At 50.6% G+C, this 12,692-nt stretch overlaps 2 protein-coding genes across 2 annotated transcripts in view; one reads left to right on the top strand and one right to left on the bottom strand.

Moving 5' to 3' along the window:
• Window positions 1-12,692, bottom strand: part of ASTN2 (astrotactin 2) — a 351,063-nt gene that overhangs the window by 118,511 nt on the left and 219,860 nt on the right. Inside the window, exon 16 of the mRNA XM_088527956.1 lies at window positions 11,751-11,930. Coding sequence (XP_088384082.1) covers window positions 11,751-11,930 — 180 coding nt within the window. The remainder of the gene's footprint in view (window positions 1-11,750; window positions 11,931-12,692) is intronic.
• TRIM32 (tripartite motif containing 32) lies at window positions 1,747-4,263 on the top strand. Its single transcript, XM_010220521.2, has one exon. It carries the CDS (start codon window positions 1,916-1,918, stop codon window positions 3,857-3,859), a length of 1,944 nt encoding a protein of 647 aa, XP_010218823.1. The 5' UTR covers window positions 1,747-1,915; the 3' UTR covers window positions 3,860-4,263.

The following is a 12,692-nucleotide window of genomic DNA, read 5'->3' as shown; positions in this document are numbered from 1 at the left end:
AGCTGCAGCTTGGCACGAGCGGGTCCACGTTAACGCGGCTGCGCTGGAATCTGCATCCCTGAGAGCCGGGTGGGATCTCCATAAAGGGGTTTGGGCTGTTAAATGCGTGTCATACAAGTCGGCTTTCCGAAAGCTAACTTGGCAAAATCACCGCCTCCATTTTCCTGTAGCAAAAGTGCGTGTTTTAAAGACAACCTTTTATGTAACTCCATTGAGTTACTCACTGCTGCTCCTTTACCCTTCCCTAAGTGAAGCCTTTTGACATAATTCCAAGGAAAATAAGCATGCTAGGCCTAGTATCCTATGCAACCCTTTAAAAAATCATTTTAAAACACAGATTTTTATCCCTCGGAGGATTATTTCCCACGTGACAATGCCCAGGCTTCTGTTTCCGCCGCTGAGACACATGCTAGGAATAAAAGGGAACGGTGTTTTGGGAGCCAGCGACGGCGGGCGCTGCGCGCGCCACCCACCAAACCGTGTTCGATCCCCGCGTGCTCCTTGGTGGGATTCTGCCCCACTGCTGAATCCAGGCTGCCAAACGCCGTGAACTGAGACATGGATGAAAGCTGATAAATCCAAGTGATGTTTTCTTTCTCTTTTCCCCCCTCCTTATCAACCCAAAGAACTTCTCTTCATTGCAACTGTCTTCCACGTGAGCAAACTGTAAGATGAACCACCCCAAACGCTTCTGCGCAGCCATTATTGGGATAACACCGGCTCTTCACCTCTCCCCAGACTGACTGTTCATTTTAAAGGCTAACAACTTCCTTCCTCTCCCCCCAAAATGTTTATTTTTTCCCCATACGCAATAGCAATGGTATTGAAACCCAGTGTCCTGAACAGCAGCTCCATGAGGAGAGTGCTGTTTGGTTCCTTTGCATGGCTGCGTTAGCAACATTGCTGCTGGGATCTGGATTCCCACTGCGAGGGATGTGAGGATGAGGAAACCTGTATTAAAAGTTGAATGGCAACAATAGTGGCATAAAACACCAGAGTGAGGTCCATGCTACAAGATTAGGAAATGAGCAGAAATTATATGCAATTAAGCTAAGCCCAAGAACTAATAATGGACACTTATCATAGTTGTTTTCAACAAATGTGTGGAGTGGCCTGGTCCTTCCTGCTCAAAGAACGCTGCTGTGAACTGCTGTGCACTTTGTTTGCAGGCTGAAGCAAGATGCAGCGTGGCAGAGGTGAACGACCTACACAAAGACTCTTAGACCTGGATTTTCAGTATGCGTAGTCATTCACCAAAGCAGTGGAAGCTGACAAATCACTCTGTCTAGTTCCGCTTCCCAGCAAACATATGAGGCCCTGCAAATTTATTCTGTCTACCCAGAAAAGCAGATTAAAACAAGCACATTTATTTCATTTGTATCTGATGTCGCATCTGAACGTCAGTCTCCAGAGGTGATATATTAATGTCCTAAAGCGTTGCACCATCTGGTACCTCTTTCCATGTGCAGCATTTGAATGCTTGGTATAATCTCTCTAGGCTTCAGTCAATTATGTAAAGTCAGAGGCCTGGCAGTGGGAGATGGGCGCCACGAGGAGAGGATTCAGTCATCAATATCTATTGGGTTTCCTTTTTGCTGCCATTACAATTCTTTCTTTCAGTTCTGCCTTTAAATTTTGTAAGTGAATAATTCATTGCACTAGAAGCTGCAGGGTAGTTTTGGAATTTGCCCACCCTGAGATTAGCTATGATTAGTCTACCCTTTCCAACTGTGGAAAAGCCAACTGGGTTTCTTTTTTCCGGGGTTGGTGATAAATCAGAAATAAATTATTTGTATATGTAACTGCTGGAAACGAAATAAATCATGTTTCCTTTTTTTCTTTCTGGACAGGATAAGAGCACCTTGGAATAAATGTGACTCAGATTTTGCACTTGCTACACTTGCCTTGGAAAGCCATGGCTGCTGCCCCTCATCTGAATTCGGATGCGCTCCGAGAGGTCCTGGAATGTCCCATTTGCATGGAATCCTTTACTGAGGAGCACCTGAGACCCAAGCTCTTGCACTGCGGGCACACGATCTGCAAACAGTGCTTGGAGAAACTCCTGGCAAACAGCATTAATGGGATCCGTTGCCCCTTCTGCATCAAGATCACACGGATCACAAATTTAGCTCAGCTGACTGACAATCTTACTGTTCTGAAAATCATAGACACCGCAGGACTGGGGGAAGTGGTGGGTCTTCTCATGTGCAAGGTTTGTGGCAGAAGATTGCCCAGACACTTTTGCAAGAGCTGCAGCTTGGTTTTATGCGAGCCCTGCAAGGAGACATCACACGTGCCCCAAGGACACAGTGTCATTGCCATCAAAGAGGCTGCGGAAGAACGTAGGAGGGAGTTTGGGACAAGGCTTGCCAGGCTCCGGGAGCTCATGGGGGATCTGCAGAAAAGAAAAGCATCTCTGGAGGGTGTCTCAAAAGACTTGCAGTCGAGATACAAAGCTGTTCTGCAGGATTACAGCAAAGAGGAGCGCAAGATCCAGGAAGAACTGGCCAGGTCACGCAAGTTCTTCACCACCTCTTTGTCGGAAGTGGAGAAGGTAAATAATCAGGTAATGGAGGAACAAGCCTATCTGCTGAATTTAGCAGAAGTGCAGATACTGTCTCGCTGTGACTACTTTCTTGCCAAAATAAAGCAAGGAGATATAGCTCTCTTGGAGGAGGCAGCAGATGAGGAAGAGCCAGAGCTGACGAGCAGTCTCCCAAGGGAGCTGACTCTTCAAGAAGTTGAGCTCCTCAAGGTGAGCCACGTGGGACCGCTGCAGATTGGGCAGGTGGTGAAAAAACCTCGGACTGTTAGCATGGAGGAATCGCTCATGGAAACTGCTGCGTCCTCATCAGCATCGTTTAGGGAGCCGGACTTGGTGCCGGAGGAAGCCAGCTGCACTCCCAGTTCCTCACCGGCAAAGCCAAGGGTGCCCGAAGCTGCGGCCAGCATCCAGCAGTGCTACTTCATCAAGAAGATGGGCTCCAAGGGCAGCCTGCCCGGGATGTTCAACCTCCCTGTCAGCCTGCACGTCACTCTCCAAGGAGAGGTACTCGTGGCAGATCGGGGTAATTTCCGAATCCAGGTTTTCACCCGGAAGGGTTTTCTGAAGGAGATCCGCCGGAGCCCTAGCGGAATTGATAGCTTTGTATTAAGTTTCCTGGGAGCAGACTTGCCCAATTTGACTCCCCTTTCTGTCACCATGAACTGCCACGGCCTCATCGGGGTGACCGACAGCTACGACAACTCTGTGAAGGTGTACACCATGGACGGCCACTGCGTGGCCTGTCACCGCAGCCAGCTCAGCAAGCCCTGGGGCATCACGGCCCTGCCCTCCGGGCAGTTTGTGGTGACCGACGTGGAAGGGGGAAAGCTCTGGTGTTTCACAGTGGACCGTGGTGTCGGGGTGGTCAAGTACAGCTGCTTATGCAGCGCGGTGCGCCCCAAGTTCGTTACCTGTGATGCTGAAGGGACCATATATTTTACTCAAGGGCTGGGACTCAACCTGGAAAACCGCCAGTACGAGCACCACTTGGAAGGAGGCTTTTCCATTGGCTCCGTGGGGCCAGACGGGCAGCTGGGACGCCAGATTAGCCACTTCTTCTCGGAGAACGAGGATTTCCGGTGCATTGCCGGGATGTGCGTGGACGCCCGGGGAGACCTGATTGTTGCCGACAGCAGCCGTAAAGAAATTCTCCATTTTCCCAAAGGAGGCGGCTACAATATCTTAATCCGGGAAGGCCTCACGTGCCCGGTCGGCATTGCCATTACTCCCAAAGGGCAGCTCTTAGTGCTTGACTGTTGGGATCACTGCATTAAGATCTACAGTTACCACCTCAGAAGGTACTCCACTCCCTAAAGGCCCTGCTGGATGCAAAGCCTCTCTTGCCATTCTAGCCTCTTCCAGCCTCATTGCACTTTGACAGGAATCAATGTCAAACTTTCAGGTAGATTGTGCCATAACCCAAGAGGGTTTGGCCTAGAGGCCATTGTATTTTGTGTTTAGAAACAAAATAGCTTGTGGAGTGGTGTTCTGCATTTTTTAAATCCATACAATAAGAGAGTGAGCAGGAGGGAAAGGACGATTTTGGAGTACCGGTTCTGTGTTAAATGACTGGTTACTCCCTAAACCTCTTCACCTTCTTATGCCACATCTCCTACTTCAAGCTGCAACCATTGCATCTTTCTTTGTGCCATAAACGCTGACTGGCTGCTCTAAATCACTTCCCTTTGAGGACTTGGAGAAGAATCCTCTTGCTGGGGGTACTTGCAAGGCACTCAGTTGTCTGGGCAACTACTACAGAAAGCAATTTCTGATTGCAGCGCTGCATAAAACAGAATGGCCCTCCTAAACTGCACAGAGAGGAGCCTTCCTCACACTGCAGCGTGAGGTTTGCCTCTCCCTGGCCTCCAGCACACGGCCCGTCGGGCCACTTGTGAACCCGGTCTGTTCAGTGTGAAGACAGCACAGTGCAATCATGGGAGACTGAGCCGAGCCAGAAAACTGCCCTCTGATGGCAAGGGGATTGTTAATTCTATCAGGAGATGGACTAGTTAAAGGGGGGTAAATTAAGGATGAGGGTTGGGGTGGGGGGGTAGTATGGGAAACTACTGTTGGTATCACGGGTGTTTTATTATTAAATGTATCTTGGAAAGTGTCTTTGGAAGGCGTGCTTGGTATCTGAGGTGTTGGAGGGGGGAGGAGAGGGAAGTGATGGGGGAGTAAGACTGGGAAATTGTAGTAAACACATTAAATGCTCTAATACACAGCGCCTCCACCTGCACTTCACTATCCCCCTTTCCAGCCCTCTGCGTCTCCTGGTAAGTTTTCACCAACCTGCACTTTGTAGGTGGAAGCTACTTTCTCTTGAGATGGGGGTAGGAGAGATTCTTCCTCTTTTATTTTTCCTTAATACTTGGAAACCCTTCCACTGGTGCACTGCCTTTCTTCTCTCTCTGCACAGCAAAATGCTACATTCCTTGGCTTTTTTAATGGTACCAGCAGGCACCAGAGTTGATGTTCATCATGGCTTTGGGCCAAATGAAGCACAAAACTGCAGCTGTGTGAAGCAAGGCCCCCACAGTGCTGCTCGCCTGGCTGATAAACACGTACCTCAGTGTGGTGCTGCTCGCCTAGAATAGTTTATTGAAGCAAAGACGCACTTAAATAGGACACAGTGGTAGAGTGTTAATCTGCCACAGATAATAGTTACGCTGCAGCGCGTTTATTTGTTGCTATCAACAATGTACTTGCAAATTTGGGGGCACCACAGACAATTTAAAAGCTGACTTTATAGTGGCTGCCAAGCTACAGCAAAGTGTTTGCTATTTGTGCTACCACCTATGTGCAACAGGTGATTTAGGATTTTTCCAATTATTTTCGGTGATTTGTAGAATTATTTTCCGCGGGAGATGGTGGAAGACACTGAGGGAGTCAAAGCAAGTTTAAAAATCCCCGTTGTCCGCGGAGCTGCTCTGTGCTTATCGGGGCTTCCACGTAACCACTGATACCCTCAGCTGTTGGGTGGGGGGGTCGCCCAAGGTTTGTACCAGCAATTTGGGCAGCCGATCGCTCCTCGTTTGTGTGTTTTGGGGAGATGACTACTATTCCTGGGACCTTCTGCAGGTAAATATATTGTAACTCAAGGTGTTTTTCCAGCATTATGCTAATGGCAACTCCTCTCCTTCTGATCTCCTTTAAACATCCCCTGTTCCTAAGAACTGCTTCAAGCAGGAAGCTCCCACAGACCTGAATAACTGCAGCAATATTATCTGTGATAATATGTACCTCTGTCATACTCTGTTCCAATGGAATTTTTTTGCAATAAACGCCACGCTACCAGTAAGAGTGTTTCCTGGAGTGCTTACACGGGCACAAAGCCGGTGCAGCAAACGGGCCGTGCAACTGGTTACCCCACATTATTGCTAGTTTAAACAAAGCCTCTGTCATCTGTTCCCTGCTCAGAGATTCGGAGAAAATAACACGACTTTGTGATGCATTTGTGGGCCAAGGTACTGGGACTGGAGCCTGCGTGTGTGTTAAGCCAGCAGCTGTTCTCTATTCTTGGGTTGGGGCAGAAAAGGAAAGAGAAGAAAAGCTGATGTTTTGCCCTTCCCCTGACGAAGGAGCAGTGACTATGAGTGGTTCTTGGTGCTGTATCTCTTGCCCCCTCTTACACACGCTGCTGTGATCATCTGCCAAGTGAGATGAAACGGGGTAATTAAGAATTGCCATGAAGTAGCAAAGCTGCCATGAAGCAGCAGTGGCTGCTGCTCTTCACCTGCAGAAGGAATGCAGCTGGTTAAATGTACGTGCTTGATTTTTAAGGATTGTGTAATAAAGGAAAAATTGATCCAATTAAAAGTGCATTGCGAATGGCTCATTTGGTTATTAAAACACTTCATCTCCTCCCTTTGGTGGCAGATTGTTTTTTATGGCCAGTGGGAATTCCACTTGCTAGCACAACAGCTACAAGATCCTCTTTTATGCTGTCAGGATGTGGGGGATAAATCTGATCTCTTTGGCGGGTCTAACGTAACTTCTAACACTTCTCTACCCACCTCATAAACAAATGCTAGAGTTTCTTATATCCACTCAGTGATAGTCCCACAAGGCCAACGCCTTCTTGCTGCAACTGATACCGGCTGATTAAAAGGCCTGGTCAGAATTCATTCTCACACAGCAGCTTGGTAAACTTGGAAGCTGGGTCAGGCTTACAGTCCTCCCACGGCACTTGACTCATTTAGGCATTTTCTGGCTCACTTTTGCCCCACCACAGAAGTGATGTATTTTGTTAACAGAATTTGCAGGGCTGGTTACGAGGGTTCACCTATTACAGTGGATAATTTTGACAAATACTGCAAGAAATCTAGCTGGAAACAGCATATTTACATGAATCCAAGGGAGAGCTGAATAATTTCAAAGCCCCCTGTTTGTCGTCAGCACACACAAGGTCTCTCCTTTTGCTGTTCCCCAGCTCAGTTTGCTGATCTTGGCGCTGTGTTTTACTGGGCTCATCCCCGATGATCTGAGGCAGCTCTCGAAGCAGCTGCGAGTTGCTGTTTTATCAGGATCCTTGCAGGTGCCAGCGCTGCCGTTTCAGGCAGGGGAGTCACTTCTCAGGGAAGAGCCAACCGAGCCCTGAACGTCTGTTCTGCTCTGAAATCAGCAGCCACGGGATACGGGGGAGAGACTGGTTCTTAATCAAAGGGGGCAGTGCTACAAAAGTAAAAATAAAGCCAGATGCTTTGAGTCCTTCCCATTGTACAGCTTAAGTGATTTTTCTGGGTCATTACTCAATGTGAGGATTTAGAGTTATTTCGTTTTGCACAACTAATTACTCTACTTGCATGGCAATTTTGGATTACAATGAACAGTGCATAAGGTCATTTAGCAGCCTGTTTCACAGCACATATTTTAGTCTAAACTAAATTTCACAGCAACCAGCGAGATTGTTTTTTCCTCCTCTGTAGAAAATGTCAAAATCTGAGGCTTTCAAATAAATATAATGATAGGAACCACATGTGGTAAGAGGGTTACAAAGGTAAAGTAGTCATTATTTATAGGAAATCTCAAGGACAGTCAAATTCTGACCAAGCAGAGCAAGGCATAAGGGAAAGGAATGATCTCCTTTAATAGATGCAAAGCTTGCCTTAAAGCTGTCTTAATGCACCTGACCGTGTCTGGAAATTGGAAACTAAAGATTCCTATGGATTAGTTAGTTTAATCTTAATTCTGTTACGGTGGTACCAGACCTAGGGGCAGGTGAACTAGACCTTGAAAGGGCAGAGTGGTCCCATAGACCCTCTTCTGAATAATACGGCCTGCTCCTTCAGCACACCCGAGGCTGGATCCTCAGTATGGTTTAGTACAGCATACGGCTGATACGGTTTTAGAAAATTGTTTGTCTAAACTGCTGAGTTCACAAGAAGACACCAAGGGAGGGATGCTGTAACCTCTTAAAGGCATGTGACCGACGACGCATGATCCAAGAGAAGCAAATACAACTGTTCTGGGCAGAAATCCTTGGCTAGCGGGACAGGACCGGTCACAGCCCCGCCATGGGCTATTCTAAGTACCTGTTACGGAGAGGGAACAGCTTTTGCATCTCTTGCAGGCACTTCCCAAGCTCAGTTGGGTCCCAACCTCCCACAGAGCCTTGGCCAGGAAATCTGCTGCTCACAGGAAATGCAGGAAAACCAAACGAACCCAAGAGCTGCTCCCTAAGGGCCTAATGGACGCAGCACCTCCCTGAGCACAGACGCACTCCTGCTTCCCCAGGGGCCCTAGTCCCGCTTCCCGGTGCGGCACAGGGCAGACGGGAGCTCCCAAAGGAGAGGGAGTTCTCAACAACACCGTTTTCTTTCTCCAGGTTTTCCCAGCTGGAGAACAGAAGTCTCAGCCCGCCCGCACAGCGCGAAGGAAAGCGCTCGAACACCCGAGGAGACCCTCTGCGTTGCTGCTGCTGACATCTCCGTTTTCTCTACATGCGGGAGTACTTGGACACACTTGTTCTGCATTTTGTGCGTCTTGGTGGGATCGAGGGAGCTGGGGCGGCTGCCGGGGAGTCCTCACGGGACCGTCACATGCTGCTCTTGGAGCAGCTCTTCCCTTTCCCTAAGGAGGGTCCCCTCATCCCGGCCAGCGCGGAGGCCTCTCCCACCTTTGCCAGCGCGATGTGGTTGCTGGAGGGAGGGATCCTGCTCCTTCCTCCTGCACAATTTTGGGACTGTCTTAAACACCAGCGGAGGTGGCGCCGGGCAGCACGTTCGCCCCGGCTGTGGGATTCAGATACTCCCACGGTTGGTGCCAACTTCATGAGGTGCCACCAGCATCACGGGCCGGTTTCAATGATGGGGAAACCCGATGTGGCTCCAGTGAAACGGATCAACGGATGGGTCGATCCCAAGGTCCCTGCTGGGAGGCCCCTGCAACAAGCTGGCCCTAAAAAGGGGCCTTTCATCATGCTAAATGCAATAAAACTGGGGCTATTTGCTCACGGGGTAGCTCGGTGTCTAAGGGGGACACTGGGGGTTGACAAGCTTCCAGCCTGCGCCCAGGGTCGGGATGGAACACGGCACCGCATGCAACGGCTCCACCGAAACATCCCCGTGCACCGAGGCCCCTGACCCTGGGACAAACCTTTGGGAGCGCGGAGGCAGCTCCGTCCCCATCTCAGACCCAGAGGGACGAGCGTGCCCCTAGCCCTGCGGGGAACACACATCCCTGAGGGATTCACACCTGGAGCACTGGGAGCAGTTCTGGGCTTCCCAGGACAAGAAGGAGCTTCTAGAGAGGGCCCAGCGTAGAGCCACAAAGATGGCTAAGGGGCTGGAGCATCTGTCTTATGAGGAAAGACCGAGCGAAGTGGGCCTGTTCAGCCTGGAGGAGGGAAGACTGAGAGGGGACCTGATCAATATGTACAAACACCTGAGCAGGGGGTTGGACTAGAGGATCTCTACAGCTCCCTTCCAACCTCAGCCATTCTAAGCAGCAGATCCATTTGCCCCGGGTGGCTGAAGGGATCCATAGGCAAACACCTCCCGTGCCAAGGGTCCCGCCGCGCTCGTCTGTCCCGACAGCGACGAGGGCCATGGCCGGCGGCGCAGCTTCGTGTCCGAGGTGGTGTTTGCAATTACACTGTGCACTTTATTGGCAGGGGCCTCCTCCTGAGGCCCGTGGGTTGATTTATGAAGTTGATTAAAATATTAAAATAATTCTGTGCGATGCTGCAAACATGCCACAACGTGCGTTTTTATCATTCTTGGTGCCGTTCCAATTAACTCAGGACTCCCCCTCTCCCCCTCCTCTTTTGATCCGCTTTGTTCGCTAACAAATCACAGTTCTCCTGGCCTTATTTCTGTGTATATTAGAGATGATGCATATGTGCGTTCCCTGCGCAGCTCTGGAATGGGTGGAATAGCAGCGGGGAGCGCAACGGGCCAGAGCTTTCCCTGGGTTGAGAAAGCATCCAGACCCGTCTAGCTAGAGCTATTTGTCCAGGCCCTCCTTATGTCACTGGTAAGCAAGGGGTACATTGGCAGAGAGCTGGGCATGAACCCCACCTATCTTCACCAACGAGGTTTTCCTTTTAGCTAAACCGCAGTTTTCTTGAGGAGAGAACCCTGCCTTTCCCGCCACTCCCTTCTCCTCCATCCGCACAACCTCCTCCTAGATACCTCCTCGACGTGTTTCCCAGAGCGCTGGAAAACACCATTTACAGCACTTGAGCCCTCCGTGGCCGCCCAGGTCGACCTCCCGCAGCCCCCCGATACAGACGGACTCGTGCACAGGGAACAAGCACAGAAACGGCACCTGGGGCATACAGGCGGCACAGCTGGAGTTTGAATGTATCCAGGCACCACACAGGAACCCCCTGGGCAGCCTGTGAGTCCCTCGGGGCTTCACTCTGCAGCCCTAAACGGAGCCTAAGAAGGAAACTGTTTGGGTGAGGCGAAGCCAGCGAGACCCTGCTCCGCTCAGGGTTCCCTGCAGCACCAGAGCCATCGCTACGAGGAGCAGGGCTGGCCCTGGCAGGGGGCTCGCAAGCACGAGGCGCTCACAAGAGGGTCAAGATGTGGCTGCTATTCTCTCCACTCAGCCCCTGACACATCGCACCAAGCTCAGGTGGCACAAGGCACTGCTCATAGTGCCGCTGCCCAGCAAAGTCCTCTCTCTTTTTTACCCTCTAATGCTGGAGTAACCCCGTTTCTCCAGTCCCTCCGGATTTGAAACAGCCCCAGCAGGAGCAGGAGCTGTCCTGAGCCTCCTCCACACTGAAGTGCTTGCAACAGGATGCCAGGGAACACGTCTGAATGATCAATAACATCCCCAGTACAGAAACCACACACCTCCGCCACGTATCTCCTGCTAAATAAAGGCATTGCTTTGGCAAACTTCATTCATCGTTATTTAAAGACAAAACAATCGAGGACAGGGTGTCGTAAACATGCTCACAAGAATAGCTGCGCTGGGTAGACAGTGAAAAAATAAGCAAAAAGCACCGAGGAGGCTGGTGGGTGCCCACCCGGCTGGGTGGATTGTGCTAAATGAGGCCCCTCGCGGCAGCACGGGATGAAGGCGCCTTCCAGGCTCCATCCCTGCCACCCCTACAGCGTGTCCGAAGCCCTGATGGAAACGTCAGGGTCGTTTTCAACCAAAACAAATACCCAGCCAAGGGAATATCCCAAGTTCCCTGGAGGAAGGAGATGAATTGGCAAATGGAAGGCTATGGCGATAAGGGAGTTTTTATAAACATAACCTAATTGTATTACTTCAAAGTCCTGAAGTTTATTGCCCTGTTTAATGATGTGTCTCGTTATTTATAGTGTAGCACAACGAGTCTGCTATTGATTTAATACACTTCCTTAAAGACCGTCATTGTCACAAGCAATAAAACGAAGCCATTCCGAGACAGCTCAATTATGCCACATCTATATAAACCGACCCAAATCACCCAGGGCGCTCCGGGGCCACCACAGCGGGGCTGCACGTGGCCAACGAGTGTCACGGTGCGTTTGCTTCCAAGTGACAACGGCAGCTCCCGGCCTGAAGGCAACCTTGGAGCTGCCGGGGAAGGAAGGGGCTGCCGTGCGGGTGCTTCCCAGGATGGGAGAGTTCGATGGATGCTGCCTACGGATCTGTTCCCAGCAACAGCACAACCACATTGCACACACGGCCCGGAGAGAGCGCCTGAGCTGGTGGAAACAGCAGCATTTGTGTGTCTGCCTCCCTCCTCCGCACCCCTTACCTTTCTGGTACTGCAGCCAGAGCTGCTGCTGGACCTTCTTGCTGGGGAAGTGGATGGTGCAGCTGAACTCGGAGCCGTAAAGCGCCTCCGCGATGTAGTGGGAGCCAAACTGCTGGATGAAGGAGAGCAGCTCCTCCCGGCTGCTGTCCTTGCTCAGGATCTTGAGGATGTTTGCAAAGCCTGGAAGAGTAAAGCCTCATATTGGCAGGTTGGCCAAGCAGGGCCGACGGCGACAGCACTGGGAGAAAGCAGCCCGCAAATCCCCTGCTTAAAACAGACATCTCTGCGTAGGTACAAAATGCGCTTCCTCCTCTGTTTCCTTGGGGGCTTACATAATCTTTTGCTAACCACCAAATATGTTATTTTCCTCAGGCAGCAGCTTTCACATCGTTCTATGATTCCGTTTCGTGAATAAATTGTCAGGGATGTGCACATGAATGCAGGCATATAGCACGCACACAGGCTCGGGCCTGTTTTGCAGAACGCCAGGCCATAAATCAATGGTTTTCAGAGGACATGTTTGGCCTTTGTAATGCAGGGATCATAGCCAGAAAAGTTGTCCTGGTGCAAGGATGAATTCATTATAGATTGCACAGCAGACCAGCCCCAGTGTAAATACTCTGGACAACTGACACCTATTTTTAGAGCTGCTGGAGACAGTGCAGAGCGACTGGAGCCGTCGGGAGGACGGCGATTCCCTGGAAGCACCAAGGGAGACGGGGCCGGGTGAGCTCTGCAGAGCGGAGCAGCGTCACCGGCGCCTGCTGCAAACACCCGGCCGTGCCCCCGGCGGTGCAGGAGCCAGGGATGCTCCCACACTGGAACACTACTCTGCCAAGGCCACCCACATACGGGACATATGGGACATGGCACTAGTATTTATCCTCACTGTTGTGTGGAAATGACCTGTCTTGGAGGCGCTGGTGACTACATGATGCCTTG

Source organism: Tinamus guttatus, unplaced genomic scaffold, assembly GCF_059628265.1.
Source record: "Tinamus guttatus ecotype Peru unplaced genomic scaffold, ASM5962826v1 Tinamus_guttatus_pri_ptg000297l, whole genome shotgun sequence".
NCBI lineage: Eukaryota > Metazoa > Chordata > Aves > Tinamiformes > Tinamidae > Tinamus > Tinamus guttatus.
Note: the sequence above shows the minus strand (reverse complement) of the source record. Positions and strands in the feature narration are given on the sequence as shown.

Excerpts from the sequence above, each read along its gene's own strand:
- TRIM32 (XM_010220521.2), top strand. The coding sequence starts at position 1,916 with ATGGCTGCTGCCCCTCATCTGAATTCGGATGCGCTCCGAGAGGTCCTG.